The following is a 14092-nucleotide window of genomic DNA, read 5'->3' as shown; positions in this document are numbered from 1 at the left end:
TTCTCTATCGCAGCGAGACCGGGATTAGAAGGGAACCGGTTCTATGAAGACTTGGATGATTGAATCCCATGGTTCATGACGTGACGCGCAATATTTGACCAAGGCGAATAATTCAATCAAGTTCCCAAATTCTAGTGCTCTCCAGAGACCTTTCCGGACTATACAAAGACTCGTCTCATCTCATGGAGGGGGACGCCGAAGAGCCGTCTCTTCGTATCGGGGCAGGCCTATAAAAACCGAGTGAGTATTCGTGAGCCAAGACCCAGCACAATCCTCAAACTCTACCCCCCACCAACTTTTTCTTAACTTCCCAACCAGAAGGCCCATCTCAAGGGCTTGCTTTGACAAACAGCTAGAAGCCCACTCTTTCCAGATCTCTCCCCCTCAGGCCGAATCGAAACATGACGTACTAGCCCGATTAAGTAAGTCTCGTGTGTAGCACCTTAGACAACGTCACCTCAACCCTGTCTTAGAGCTAACAGCCGTCGTACCCAAGCTCTCCACAGCTTACAGGTCCCACCACCAGTCCGTCCCAACACCACCACCAGAATCAACCCTCAATGCCACCAAAACGCAAATCCACCGCCAAACCCCCTCGCCGCAAAAAACAGCAGCGTAAAGCCGTCGATGAGCCTGCAACCATTAAAGCACGGAGTGAAGCACCTACCATAATAATAGCTCATGGCGATAGCGGTGATGGGGATAATTCCCCGCCTCCGCAGCCGGCCATTTGTATCAGCTTTACTGCCAGTCAGTAGGATAAGCATAAACACCTCCCCCGCGCCTAAGCTACTTAATGTGATGGGGGGAGTGTGGCTAATTGTAGTGTTGTGTGAGTACATGTAGTTAATACGAAAGCTGGCGCCCAACTGAACAGGAAGATGACGCCGCCGGAGCGATGCATAGAGGAGAGCACTGCGTTGTTGTCAAAAGCGCATGCTACGCGCACTAGAAACCGGGAAACACTGAAGAAAGACAATTTGGGAAACGTCGAGGAGGGTACTGAGCTTTCGGCGAAGATGCGTTCGACCCGGTTGAGAAAGGTAGAAAATACGAAAAATGATGAGGTCGTCGATTCGACAGTTATAATACCCGCGGCTGCGGCGAAGGTAGGGAAGGAAGAGTCTTTAAAAGTGGATATAGAACCTACAAAGGAAAGTCCGAAAGTAAGCATTGAGGAGAATGTCGGAGGGGACGCTGTAGGGGTTGTAGAAGAGAGTACTGAGAAGAGGACTGAGGGAGGCGCTGAGGGTAACATTGAGGTCAACATTGTGGGTAACACCGAGAACCCCGAACCCTTAGTAAAAATACCCGCACCCCGAACCAGAAAAAAAACAGCTCCCAAACAAAAAGCCAAAGACGCCGATGATCATTCCGAGCTCAAGGCCGATGCCGGGGCAACAATACCCACCAAAGTGCGCAAGCCCCGAAAACGACCGCCCCGTCCACCGTTTGAGAAGTGGGTAGACCCCGATCCCTACATCCCCCGGACCACAATCTCAAAACACGCAAAGCAGCCTGTGCCTGTTTCGTTTCCACCTCCGTCTACACACATGCTGGAAAGCCGGCCCACACAGAACGGTTGCTTGTGGTGTAGGTGGAACCATAAGTGTAATCCAGACAAAGTCAAGATCAGGAAGTCGACTATCGGGTGTAAGGAGTGCAACATACCGCTCTGTCGGGAATGCTTTGTTTCTTTTCATGCTGGGTAGGGCGGGGGCAAAGACTAGGTATTTTTTTTGATAATTTGGTATCTTTTGGGGGGAGGTGTTGTTCTGTTTTTTTATTTTTGATTATTGGGGGCTTGGTTTGCGATTGGGTTATGGACATGTTGCCTGGTTTAAGCTTTTGGGACTTTTTCTTTTATTACTTCCTATTCCCCGTTAACTTTGAGCTGCGCGGCATACAAGAGGTTAATAAAACTTTCCGTAATATCCGATCTCGAAACTGACGGGGGGTTCCTCTTCCTCGTGTATTCCCCTCCTCCTCCCTGCCTATGGTGAGACTCCTCCATCCACTCGGTAAAATGGTCGACATTTCTTTGGCCATCTCCTTCTTTATGAGCACTGGACGAGTAAGAGGATGGAAAGCTGTCGGAGGGGTCAACTTATACTATACGTAGTTTGTCCCTACCCATCATATCAAAAGCCCCAAAGTTATCCCTTTCACCTCTCTCCAAGAATGAGAATATGACACATGTTATGAGACTTATGGATTGTTGGCTAGTGCTATGAACACAAGTTCAATTTTCAGGCCGATTTCCCTCAATGTATAGATTAATAGCAAGAAGATGTGCACGCGGCGCTGAGTGGCAGCCCCGGAAATCGTGATGTCTCTTGGCCTTTCCTCGCTGATGGGTGACCCGGAAGCCACCATCGATTAATACAAGTAGCTGGGCCGTAATGTGATGTGAATAAAGCAGCCGTCTTAAACACGCGAACTCTGTTGAAGTAGACCAATCGTCCACTCCAATAGCAGAATAGAAATTTTGAACTGCGTGTGGACGTGGTTAGTTGGCGAAGTATGAAAAATGTGTGTAACTTTGTTGTGGTGGATGTCCTCCCCAGAAAGTTTGCCCTGCGCTGAGTCCCTGCAGCGGCAGCACTAGTGTGGGCGAGCCGAGACTAAGCCTCGTCTCGTCTTGTCTTGTGGGGGGAAAGCTTGGCCGCTTAAGCTTTTTCACCCAGGTCTGGTCTGACCTGACCAGTAATTGAAGCTCGGGTTTTTTTTTTCTGTGGGGTGAGATGTGGGCGGCCGCGGGCCAGCACGGTGCATGTGCAAATAAAAAGCGCCGTATTGCTTCTTCCCCCCCCCCAACCTTCTTTCTCCCCATGATATAAGTATATTAGTAGTGCTTCATTATAAATCTACCTCTATTGACAAACGGCTCTTACTTTCCCTCGCATGCACAGCTACTAATCCCCTAGAGAGAATATATTGTATTTCCAATCATTGACCCAGCGCAGGGAGCAGAACCCACCATTTTGGAACTCTAGCAAACCTCTTAAACTGCCCACATAGAAGACAGCGCTGTGTGGGGTAAGCAGTATCTGAGAAATTCTGTCCCGGGGAGTCGTGAGGTTTCGTAAGTAGGTGAGTACTGGTCGGCCGGAGTTTTGCGGGGAGATGGGGAGTGTCTGTATTGTAATCGAAGAGTCCGGCTTGGAAGGTTTATACCAGCACTTTCACGGGCCTCCCTTATTTGTGTTGAGCAGGCAGGTACCCCATATAAGCAGGGACCTAGGGTTCGTAGAGGAACAACACCAAGTATCTTTTCCTGCGCGAGAACGTCCAGTTATATACTGGGGATTGGCGGGTTAATGCGGGGCGTCATGGCAAGAAGCCAGAGCAGCAGATTTTTTTAAGGTTCATTGTAGCTCCTAGTCTCGTCCAGTGTGTTGGTGCAGTTGACAGGTGTTTCGGCGAAAGAGAGTGAGCCGTCACTTGTACTTGCCACAACCCACCACGTGACCTGGTCTGTGTAATCATAGTATATCACTCGCAGTTATTAGCAGGAACTCGGGGGCGGCGTAGCTGAGGGGGTTAGCCACTCGACCACGCCACGATATTTCAGGATGGCTTTTGGAGCAAACAAGAGTCTGGCTATGTGCTAGTTAGCTCCCACCTTCTTAATACCAAGACAGAACCTAGCAACCCGCCCCTCCGACCATTAGCTGCCCACAAGTACATCAAAGAGCAGAGAATATTTACTTCGTAATTCATTTTATAAACTAAGTTCCATCTCCAGCGATTTACAACTTGATAGTACAGCAAAACCTACCATAATTCCAACTCGCTGTGGCCTAACTTTGCTGGAAGTATCGTAGGAATGGAATTTAGAGAGAGGTATTTGTTAGCAAAACACAGGGTTCGTTCCCTCCGAACGCTGAAAGTTTCGTAGGGATAGAACTAAACCCGAGAGGGCAGAATTATGATGCATGTATTTCTAAGGAGCTGGGGGGGCAGGAGAAGTATAGATCTCTTTTATCCCTCCCATCTGCAATCAACTGATCCTTACTGCATCCGCTCCAGCGCCCACCGTATCAACTGTAGTTCCAGTAGCATAGTTAATAATGCGCCTACCTGGGTATCAGTAGGACGTTTGCTATGGAGATGGAGTTAGATTCCCCCCCCCCCGGGGCTTGTTTTTTGTTTTAATTTTTCTTTTTTCAGCTACGGGGATGTAGATAAAGCAAGAGAGCGAGAAACGGTAACTGCAACAAAGTGGTAATACAGGGAAACCTATCATAATTCCACACTCTCGAAATTCCATCCCTCTAGTACCAAATCTTCCAGCGTTCAGAGGGGGGCATCCATGAGTGAGTCTTCAATGCTCCACCCACGTCACATGACATGCTTCACGCTTCAAATCATCCTTCTGGGTTCAAAACAGCAAATTGATCCATTAAACACATGCAAGACGTGGGGATCGAAAGAACCGATATATTTTGTGTGTAGCTACATGTGTAAATAGCCGTACTTTCCTCCTGACTGCAGCTGGAGATGGTGTTTCTCTTGACCATGGCGGGGATAAATTATACCTCTCCCCGGATTTCTGTCCCTTCCTGACCTCTATACCATACTCTATCGAGCACGTACTTGACTTCTCTACACCTGCCCCACCGGCCACCATCTCGTTCCTCCAGCTCCATTGCTTTTTTTTTTTTTGCTATGGATTTTGAGCTTTGATAGAGGCGCCCAACTACCACCCTGACACCGCTCACCGCGTAAGAATAGGCCAACCATATAGTCAGCCCGTTGGTCCTGAGTAGCGGGGGTCTTGGTTTAGTACCTGGTACTAGAGGTCTTGGTTCCTGACATGTGCAGGGTCAATTGAAAGTTGGAGTTATCATGTATGACTACGAGGTGTAGCGTGTGATGGATCTTTTCGTAGGGCGGCTTTTGGCCTCCCCTTTGTATTAGCTTCATGAGTTGTGGGCCGTGAGGTGTGGTTAGTCGAATTTAGTTCACCATCGATCACTCGACATCTTAATGTGTCTAACGTTTTTTTTTTTTTTTTTTTTTTTTAATTCATTAATTGCATGCAACCTTACAGTTGTGGCAATTGTCGGTAACGTGCTCAATGACTTGTAGTTTCCCGAAATTTCGCATCGCCATTTTTGGTTTTATTATCACTACTTCTACTACTGCCCTCGCAGTTTCAGAGTAGAAGAAGGCTCCATATAGGTACACATTGTAATATATGGCGTACAACTCTTCCGAGTCCCTCTCAGTCAACCCTCCCGTGCATGTTTACACCCGCCATCTTCCCCGCCATCTTCCCCGCCATCTTCCCCGCCATCTTCCCCGCCATCTTCCCCGCCATTCACAAAAGATATCACAAAAAAGTGCCTAAATATCCATACCACTACATACCAGTAGCAGCGGCACCCATGCAAAAATAAAAGTTAAAACATAACTAAAAAAAAAAAAAAAGACCAACCAGCCAGCTAAAGAAAACCCAGGGAGAAATTTTAAGGAAATGAAAAAATAAATAACCCGCTTCTCGGGCCTTTGTCTACAACTCCATGCTTGCCTGTCTAGGGCATCTATTCAGACAAGCAACCATACACACTATTCCAACCTGTACCATCCTTTCTAGCGCATACCCGGGGGTCCCTAATCTATCACTCCAGAAGTTCCCGGAAAAGTTGAAAAGACATAAGAGAATATTAGTTCAGTCACCACAAAAGTGGAAACCGAAATTCTTATTTTCCTCATGAAGTCTTCTTTGTCTCGATCTTGGCCGCCGAGAGCCCCTTCAACTCAACCAACATCTCCTCCCTGGTCTTGGTAACGAGCTTGTCCACATCCGCGCCGGTAAGGCCCTCAGTGTTTATCGGTTCCAGAACCTAACCTCCATTAGCCCACGAAATCCCCCCATTTACTCCTCGGTGAAACAAACCTTGACTTTGATGGTACCAGGCTCGAAAGTTCTGTCCTGCAAGTGCAACACATGGCTGTAGTTCTGTACGACAACGGGAACGACCGGGACTCCCGCCTGGATCGCAAGATGGAAAGCGCCCTTCTTGAATGGAAGCAAATCGGCCTGCGAGAAGTAGGATCGGGTACCCTCGGGGAAGATCCAGACGCTCTGTTTGTTGTCCCTAATCTCCTTGACGGCACCGTCGAATGCGGCTCTGGCTGATTTGGAGTTGGCACGGTCGATGAAGACAGTTCCGGAAAGGGCCACTATGGGAGCGATTAGTACTGCAGGTTGGGGATCGCCGGGAAAGAGCACATACTGAACCAGCCGAGGAAAGGAATGTACTTGAGCGAGCGCTTTGCAGTCACGCTACAGTGCTTGGGAAAGATTCGTCCTAAAAAGAGAATGTCAAGTTCCCTACCAAAACTACAGTTAGCATCCAACTATCCCCCAGCACCAACCCCTGACAGGCTTAACCACCACCCCCCCCCCCCCCCACCACGAGAAAAAAAAGTAAAAAAAAGAGCGGGAATCAGGCAAAGAGCGAAAACTCACGATTGATGATTCGAGATGAACACCGCCGGCCTAACATCCAACGCCTCCTCATTCTCCACGTCAAACTCAACCCCAATGAGTGGACAGGCCAGGTTCTTGAAGGCCCTCCCGGTAGTCCACTGAGCAATGGACACCTTTCCCACGATCCTCAACGAGACACTCGCAACAACTCCGTACGCTGCACAACTCAGCAACAGGAAGTAGCACGACATGATTCGAGCGTAGAACCTCCCCTGCTTGAAGAACCGGCCTAACAGTGACAGGACCATAATTGCGCCCGCGTAGAACAAAAGAAAGTTTGTGATGAGGTGGAGCATAATACCGTGACCGCGGTCCTTGAGGAGACGGAGGTGTGGTATGTGGGAGACAAGACGGACGAGAAGAGGGGGAGGGTGGGAGAAGAGAAGGTGGAGGACTAGTTGTGGGAGAGCTGGTGGTTGATAGCCGGGTTGAGGACGGAACGGTAAGGTTGCCGGAGACTGAATTGTGGTGAATTTTCCTTAGGATGCAGGTGCTTATTTAGTGTTGAAAACGGGGGGTGTGAAGGAAACGGGGGAAAGGGCAGTCTATAAAGTAACAGGTAAAAAATAATAAGAGAGTAGAGTACGACGGTAAAGTGATGTATGGGCCTATATAGGTATGGCCCTGTATGGATGGATTTGTGGAGGTTATGTGGAGTTTCGTCTCAAGGCCATGTGGTTTCTCCCGCTACTGCAGTCAGTTCCCGTGGTCAGGTCTCTCCCTTCTTCCCTTGACTTGAGATTGATCTCCTTATTTCGAAGCAGGCCCGTGTTAGAGCTGAGTTTTGATCGTATTTCTCGTTTATATCGTTTATGTTCGTATCGATTATACAGTAGCAGGCGTCACAAATGGTACATAAAGAGCGAAAAACAGAATACTGAAAGACTCTACTAAAAGGGAGAGGAAACGATTAGAGGGAAAAAGAGAAGGAGAGAAGGAATTCCTGCAATTCAAGGACGACGCGCGCAAGTCTTGGCGCATATGTGTGTGCACTTCTGCGAAGAAACACCCACCACTGTCACAGGATCTCCCAACAAATCTATTTTATGACCTGGCTGGTTCGACGGCAACCACTGAGGTCTGTAAACACAACGTCTCTACAAATTGCAACCCCCGTAGAACAAAACAAGTAACTACTTTTAGCTCTGATATAATTATTACAGTATCACCACAACTCCTCATCTTTCGCAGCAGTCAAATTTCCATGGTGACGGCCATTCGATCGGTTGGGAGCAGATTCACCCCTCAGCTGAACATCGTGATCTATTACCGGTATCAACGGTATCAACACGGCTAGATACTCTGCAACACCTCGGCCTGAGACAGCAGGATCACACCCCAGGTGCATGGATCATGTCTGAGCATGTGAATATCACACATATACCGGCGAGCTATCTCTGGTAGATGAGTGATTCTGTATGCCGGACTTTAATTTTATCGTCCTCGAATTCAACGTCAATAACAGAAAAGAAATAAGAAAACCGCTATGGAAGGGTCCAAACCTCCGTGGCAGGATCTCAAGCCATCATCCTTGACACCCATCTCTATCGATGGTTCACATGCCGCTATCCCCCTTGGCATGTCAGAAGAGCCGCTTGTCCGCTTTTTCAATAGCCTGTACAACCAGCCAAGCTGTGGCTATAAAATTTCCGAGGTCAATGATATCACTGCACTAAAAGTCAAGACGGGGATTTCGGTCTCGGTATTCAAGAAGCCGAGTGAGCGAATGAGTAGAAACGGAACCTTTGTGATTGTATGCTTTTACAGAAATTCCAAAATCCTAAGAAAATCTTAAGACTGGATTGGAGAGAAGTATGTACTATCACTAAAGAAGCAACTCATAAGATCTAGATACTGGCGTTCGGTTGTACCTAGTTTACTCGATTTCCAGTTCAGAGCATTTTCAACCAAATCACCAGGTATCACTCATTACTGAGCTTCCAGAAGCTTCCGCAACCAACGATCTCAACTTCAACCTTAACCTTACTCAACCTTTACCTTATATCTTCTTCCTCCCCACCGCGCTCAACAAACCACAAAAACTAGGCCAATACAGGAAGTAAAAAATGCGAAAAACAAAAAGATATCCCACTGTACATACAAATACACACACGCATACAAGACAAAAGAAATAGTAATTCAATAACCGGCCCTGCTGCATTCATAACAATCAATCAATTCGCATTACCATAACTATTTTCATACCGCCCAAAAAGAAAGGGGAAAGAAAGGACAATAATAAATAAGAGAAAAAATCTAGGTTAGGCAATAACAAATTATGGCTTCTGGCCTTCTATGAAACGGAGTGCTTCCTCTTTGGATACTGAGTCCACACTCGAGGTTTTGTTTTTATAGAGCACGCCGTACATTTTGTCTGCGACTTGGACTAGTTCTGGACGGAAAGTTGTGCACTGATTGATTATCAATTAGTAAATGGGTTACAAACATTGGGGACGGGGAGTTCTTTACAATAAATTGGCCGTTGTCAGCTCGGGATGATAGGTTCTTAACCATCTGTGCGACCGCGGTTCGGTATTGTGCTATGCCCTCCTGTCAGTAGGTGCAATCAAAGGCCAAACAAAAAAATAGAATATAAATACCATCCAGGTTTGCGTCCACCTCATCGAACAGATAGAACGGCGCAGGGTCACACTGCTGAATCGCAAAGATAAGAGCCAGTGCACACAAACTCTTCTGTCCACCACTCAACTGCTGGATCCTCTGCTGCTCATCATGCCTTGAGTTAAAACTGACACTAATACCAACACCGGTATAGTTCTCTACGCCACCACCCCTTTTCGCGGCCTCTTCCTCGTCACTACCTTCATCTTCGGCCTCCTGGTTCTTATCAACCTTCCGCTGAATAACTAGTCTACCGCGCCCGGCTGGCACAAGCTTTTCAAAGATCTCGGCAAAATCCTTCGACACCTGCCTGAACGTGCGTTCGATAGCCTCGTCCTTACGCTGATCCAGTACCTGGATAAGCTCTTCAATCGAAACCTGACTGGAGTCGAGCTCCTCTCGGCGCTTCATGAGAGTGTCGCGCTGCTTGGTGAAGTTGTTGTACTGTTCAAAAGCCTTCTTATTGACGTGGGAGTACTTCTTGAGGGCCTCGTTGACTTTGTGTAGGCGCTTCACGACCTGGTTAGAATTGGCACGCTCGTACTTCTCGAATGCTTCTTCAGGGAGCACCCCTAGATCGCGGATGTTTCTACTGCACTCTTGTGCTTTCTCCATCAGAAGTGCGCGCTTGGCCATGCTGCGCTCGATCTTCTTCTTTTGACGCTCAATATTCTTGGCCTCGTCTTGCTGCTTGGTTTGGAGCTCAAGCTTTCTGGCTTCGTAGATATCGAGCTGCTTTTTGGTCTCTTCAAGTTCGGTTTCTACTTCCGAAAGCTTCTCCTCAACCCGAGTGATCGATTTACCAACTCTCTTGAGCTCCCGCTGGACCTCTCTGAGATCGCCGCGTCGCCCACCAGGGCCAGATCCAGTTCCCTCAAGGTTATCCATGCTCTGCCCCTTCAACTGGTCTAAGCGCATCCTCAAGTTCTCCCTCAGTTCAACCTCAAGGATCGCTTTACGGCCCTCCCGATCCGTCCTCTCCATCGACACCTCGCCCAGCTGCTTCCTGAGATCCTGTACACTCGTCGTCAGCTCCTCCAGTCTTCGCTCCTCATCTGCAGTAAGCGACTTCTTAAACTCGCTGTTGACTTCTCCTTGATACGCCTCCAGCTGCTCCGTCAGACTCTTTATCGACGCCTCTACATTCTCTCTACTCCGCATCTTGCGCTCTAGATTATCCTTGAGCTGCCCAACAGTGCCGACCATACCCTGCAGCGATGCCCGCAAGGGGCCAAAGCTACTCTCCGTCTGACTACGCCGCGCCTCAGCTTTCTGGAGCTCTCCAACTGCCGTCGTGATGACCTGGTCCTTGCGCTCAATCTTGCGCTTGATATCTGCCGCAAGGGCGCGCTGCTCTTCGTACACCCCGCGCCACTTCTTGACTGCCTTGACGGCCTCGAGACGGCTGCGCCGTGGGTCATGGTAACCTCCGGTCAGGGCACCCTTCTTGTCTGCACGGTCACCGGCAAGCGTGATGGCGCTGAGGCCGTGTGAGCGGGCGTACTGGGAGGCGACGTTGAGGTCGGGGCAGATGATTGTCTTGCCAAAGACCTGCTCAAACGCCTTCTTGTATCTGTCATCAAACTCGATATAGTCGAGCATGGGCAGGGCATCCTTTGTATTCGGGAAGTTTCCGAGTCTTGGCTTCAGTCGGTTGAGCGGCATGAAGGTGATTCTACCTGCACGTTCCTTCTGGAGTTGCTGCAGAACTATGGTGGCGGTGTCATCATTATCAACAACATAGTGGAAGAGACTCTGCCCGGCGGTGACTTCGACGGCTGTACGGAAATTCTCCTCAACGTCCATGAGTTCTACAAGGGTACCGTAGCACCCCTCGAGGTTCATGCGCTCCTTAATTCTACGGACGGCCGCGAGACCCCGAGAGGTGTTCTGGTCCATGGTGTGGGAGAGACTGCGCTCGGCCTTTTCGAGCTCCTGGCGCGCAGACTCAACGACAGAGTCCAGCTTGGCGTCATCGCGCCAGAGCTCCTTGCGCTCATCGAGAAGCTTATTCCTCTCCTCCTTTTTGGCGGCGACCTCCTCCGCAAGCCCTTCAACAATGCTAGAGCGCCCGTCGAGTCGCTCCCGGACACTCTCGATCTCTGCTTCGACTCGGGACACTTCGCCTTCCATCTCACTAATGTCTGCCTCCAAGGAGCCCTGGATTGCGCGCCGTTTCCCAAGCGTGGTTTGACACTCCTTGATCTCTCGCTTGAGCCAGTCATCACGCTCGCGCTTGTTACGGAATTGAGTGTTACGACCTTGTTTGGCGTAGAGGCGCTGCCGCGCGGCCTCGGCATCCTCGAGCTGGGATTTAAGAGCGACTTCTTGTTCCTTCTTTGCGTTGTACTCCGGAAGGAGGGCCTCGAGTTCAGCTTCGCGATCGGCGATGGCGGAGGTGAGGTCTGCAAGCTCGGATTCGTAGTGCTCTTTGGCGGCGAGGAGGTGCGCGGCATCGGCGGTCAGCGCTTTGACGTCGAGTTCAATTTGGGCGCGGTGGCGCACGTGGTCTCGGTGCTCTTCTTCGAGTTGAACTTTGTCAACTTGGAGGAGATCTGACTTTTGCTTGTTTTGTGTAATTTTGTGTTCGAGTTCCTGTAGCGGTTAGTCATTTGTAGTTGATGAAGGGGAGAGGGGGAGATGAACTTGAATTCTTGTTTCCTGCTCTACGAAAGCCTCTCTACTGTCTTCATTAATTTCGATTCCTCGCTGTCTTGTCTCCTCAATTCCGTCAATCGCATTATTAATTTCCACCTGTTCTCTGTGGTAGATGGTGTACTCCAAGCATCGCCTTTCCCTATCCTTCTCTTGGAAGCCTCTCAGCTCCTCCTTCTCCTCTTCTAGTTCCGATAACCGCTCCTCAATATACTTGAGCAGCTCATCGATCTTGGACCTCTTGCTTTCTGTCTCCTCCATAATCTTCAGCGACTCTGCTCGTCGCTGTTCATACACCTGTGTCCCCGCCACTTCCTTCAGCAGATTCAGCCTTTCCGAATCCTTCATATTCGTGAGCGTCGTGACTCTCCCTTGTGGGACGATATAGTACGGATTACTCCTCGAGAACCCCGCGCTCTCGAGTAGATTCATCACATCCGCCTTTGTGGCATTCTTTCTGTCCAGACTGTACTCGTCCTTCTTGAGCCCGATGGTACGTCGGAGCACCACCTCGTCTCTTCCCGTCGGGAAGCGCTCATCGCTGTTGTCGAAGATGATCTCAACGTAAGCGCTCATGACCGCTGAGCCGGAACCCTCGTGCAGCAGCGCCTGCCGCTCCTCGCGCCCCATCTGAGTGTACGCGTCGCTGAGGACGAAACGGATCGCGGCGAAGAAGTTGGATTTGCCGGAGCCATTGCGGCCAACGATGACATTGTGTTTGGGAGAGAAGGGCTCGATGACGGTTTGTTCTTTGTATCTATAGGGCGGGGGTGGGGGTTGTTAGTATTGATATCTGGCTAGTGGGGGTCGGCCTATGACGCAAGTGGAGGAGAATGGGGGTTGGGGGTTGGGGGTTTGGGGGGATGAGGGGAGCAGGGGGGGGGAGACGGACGATTTGAACCCTTGGATGATAATCTGTTTGATGTGCATGATTGCGGGGTTCCTTGCGCGCTCCGGCGACAGGATTGGGGGGGTGGGGGGTTTGTTTTAACGGATCGTGGGGCTGCGAGTGGATGGTGGTGGTGGTTGGGTTCTTATGTTCGGGTGTTTCTGGAGGTGGGAAAGGTATGTATCTCCAGTATGTATTTACGTAGTCGCGGTGGGTTGACTTGAGCGACGCGTTGAGGACTCAACATGTGGCGGTGATGGTCACGGGTCTTGGCAGTGGCTAGGGTCAGCCTCATGACGTGAGGACTTGGTGCTTGCTTTTGCCCATCGCATTGGAGAGAAGGGGAAAGAAGGGGGCCGAGGGTTTATCTACTGATTATGAATACACACATGTATCTGCATATGATGGCTCTTGTTGTATTGATGTTGCTATCGTGCTCCAGGTGTGGGTATCGTCGTTGGGGGTCAATGATGCTACTGTCAATGATGGCTTTCACACCTCTTGGCAGTTTTGACAGGTGTAACTCATTTGAGTCTTCAGCCGAAAGACTCAACATCTAAGACAGGCGAGTGTGTCTGCCTACTCCTAGTCTGTCATCTACAGGACTCTCACAGGAGCAGGAATCATGCAGAGTCACTCGATACTAAGTTAGCCTTGAGCAACCTACCGCCCAATCATCTTCTTCTATTCCCCTGCGCAAAGAAAAGAAAGAACGCCAAAAACATTCTTAATGCTTCCCAACGCTTTACCCCTTAACAAGAAGCTCCAAGGGACAAATTTTTAGGTAAAAGCGTCCCCCTTACTAGCAGAATAACAATGTTCAAGAAGAAAAACTTCAGCTTAGACACGTAGGATCGAAGATTGAGCAAGGGTTACGGATGAGTCGCAGGGAAGCGTGTAATTGACAGGTGTAATTGCTCCTTTGACTCCTGTTCGCTGGCGGTTGCCATCGCAACGCGCGTACAGGGCTGCTACACAACGGCTTTGTCGATATTTGCAAGGAATAACACGCATCGCGCAGGGGATGTACGGGCCATGGCATACATTCAACCATACACACGCTCCCTCTTTTCTTCTCTGCTTTGTTACCCGCCCAACCTCTGGCAGGCCCATCCCACCCTTCCTGCTGCCCCATCAACACACTCGCCCATAAACAACTAACTCTGTCAGTGCAGAGCGAGTGAGCAGAGAGTGACTGAGTGAGTGAGCGAGTGTGAGTGAATGAATGCGTGAATGAATGGGAGAGCGCCATCACATATACCCGGCCCCGTCACCTATTACCTACTTTACCTGATCCCCGTCAGTCATCCACACATTTATTCCTGCCCCCCAAACCAAACCAAACCAAACCAAACCATATCATACCAATACACAAAACACTCCCATACATACAACTGCAACAGACTGCAACGGCCTCACTTGAA

General features: G+C 49.5%; 4 protein-coding genes across 4 annotated transcripts; 2 read left to right on the top strand and 2 right to left on the bottom strand.

Annotated features, from left to right (window-relative positions):
* Nucleotides 1–560: 560 nt before the first annotated feature.
* Nucleotides 561–1712, top strand: H6S33_007724 (uncharacterized protein; the record flags this gene model as incomplete). The annotated part of the gene is made up of 2 exons (XM_044839068.1): nucleotides 561–750; nucleotides 847–1712. 2 exons carry the CDS (start codon nucleotides 561–563, stop codon nucleotides 1710–1712), a joined length of 1056 nt encoding a protein of 351 aa, XP_044688597.1.
* A 4005-nt stretch (nucleotides 1713–5717) lies between these two features.
* Nucleotides 5718–6693, bottom strand: H6S33_007723 (uncharacterized protein; the record flags this gene model as incomplete). Its single annotated transcript, XM_044839067.1, has 4 exons — nucleotides 5718–5852; nucleotides 5906–6192; nucleotides 6246–6343; nucleotides 6482–6693. The coding sequence occupies 4 exons, from the start codon at nucleotides 6691–6693 to the stop codon at nucleotides 5718–5720; spliced, it is 732 nt and encodes a 243-aa protein (XP_044688596.1).
* A 1295-nt stretch (nucleotides 6694–7988) lies between these two features.
* Nucleotides 7989–8297, top strand: H6S33_007722 (uncharacterized protein; the record flags this gene model as incomplete). Its single annotated transcript, XM_044839066.1, has 1 exon — nucleotides 7989–8297. One exon carries the CDS (start codon nucleotides 7989–7991, stop codon nucleotides 8295–8297), a length of 309 nt encoding a protein of 102 aa, XP_044688595.1.
* A 481-nt stretch (nucleotides 8298–8778) lies between these two features.
* On the bottom strand, nucleotides 8779–12709 carry H6S33_007721 (uncharacterized protein; the record flags this gene model as incomplete). Its single annotated transcript, XM_044839065.1, has 5 exons — nucleotides 8779–8913; nucleotides 8972–9042; nucleotides 9103–11719; nucleotides 11771–12536; nucleotides 12672–12709. The coding sequence occupies 5 exons, from the start codon at nucleotides 12707–12709 to the stop codon at nucleotides 8779–8781; spliced, it is 3627 nt and encodes a 1208-aa protein (XP_044688594.1).
* Between the last annotated feature and the right edge of the window lie 1383 nt (nucleotides 12710–14092).

This window comes from Morchella sextelata, assembly GCF_020137385.1.
Source record: "Morchella sextelata strain SCLS chromosome Unknown scls_24, whole genome shotgun sequence".
In the NCBI taxonomy this organism is placed as follows: domain Eukaryota; kingdom Fungi; phylum Ascomycota; class Pezizomycetes; order Pezizales; family Morchellaceae; genus Morchella; species Morchella sextelata.
This window is presented reverse-complemented; position numbering and strand designations above follow the sequence as displayed.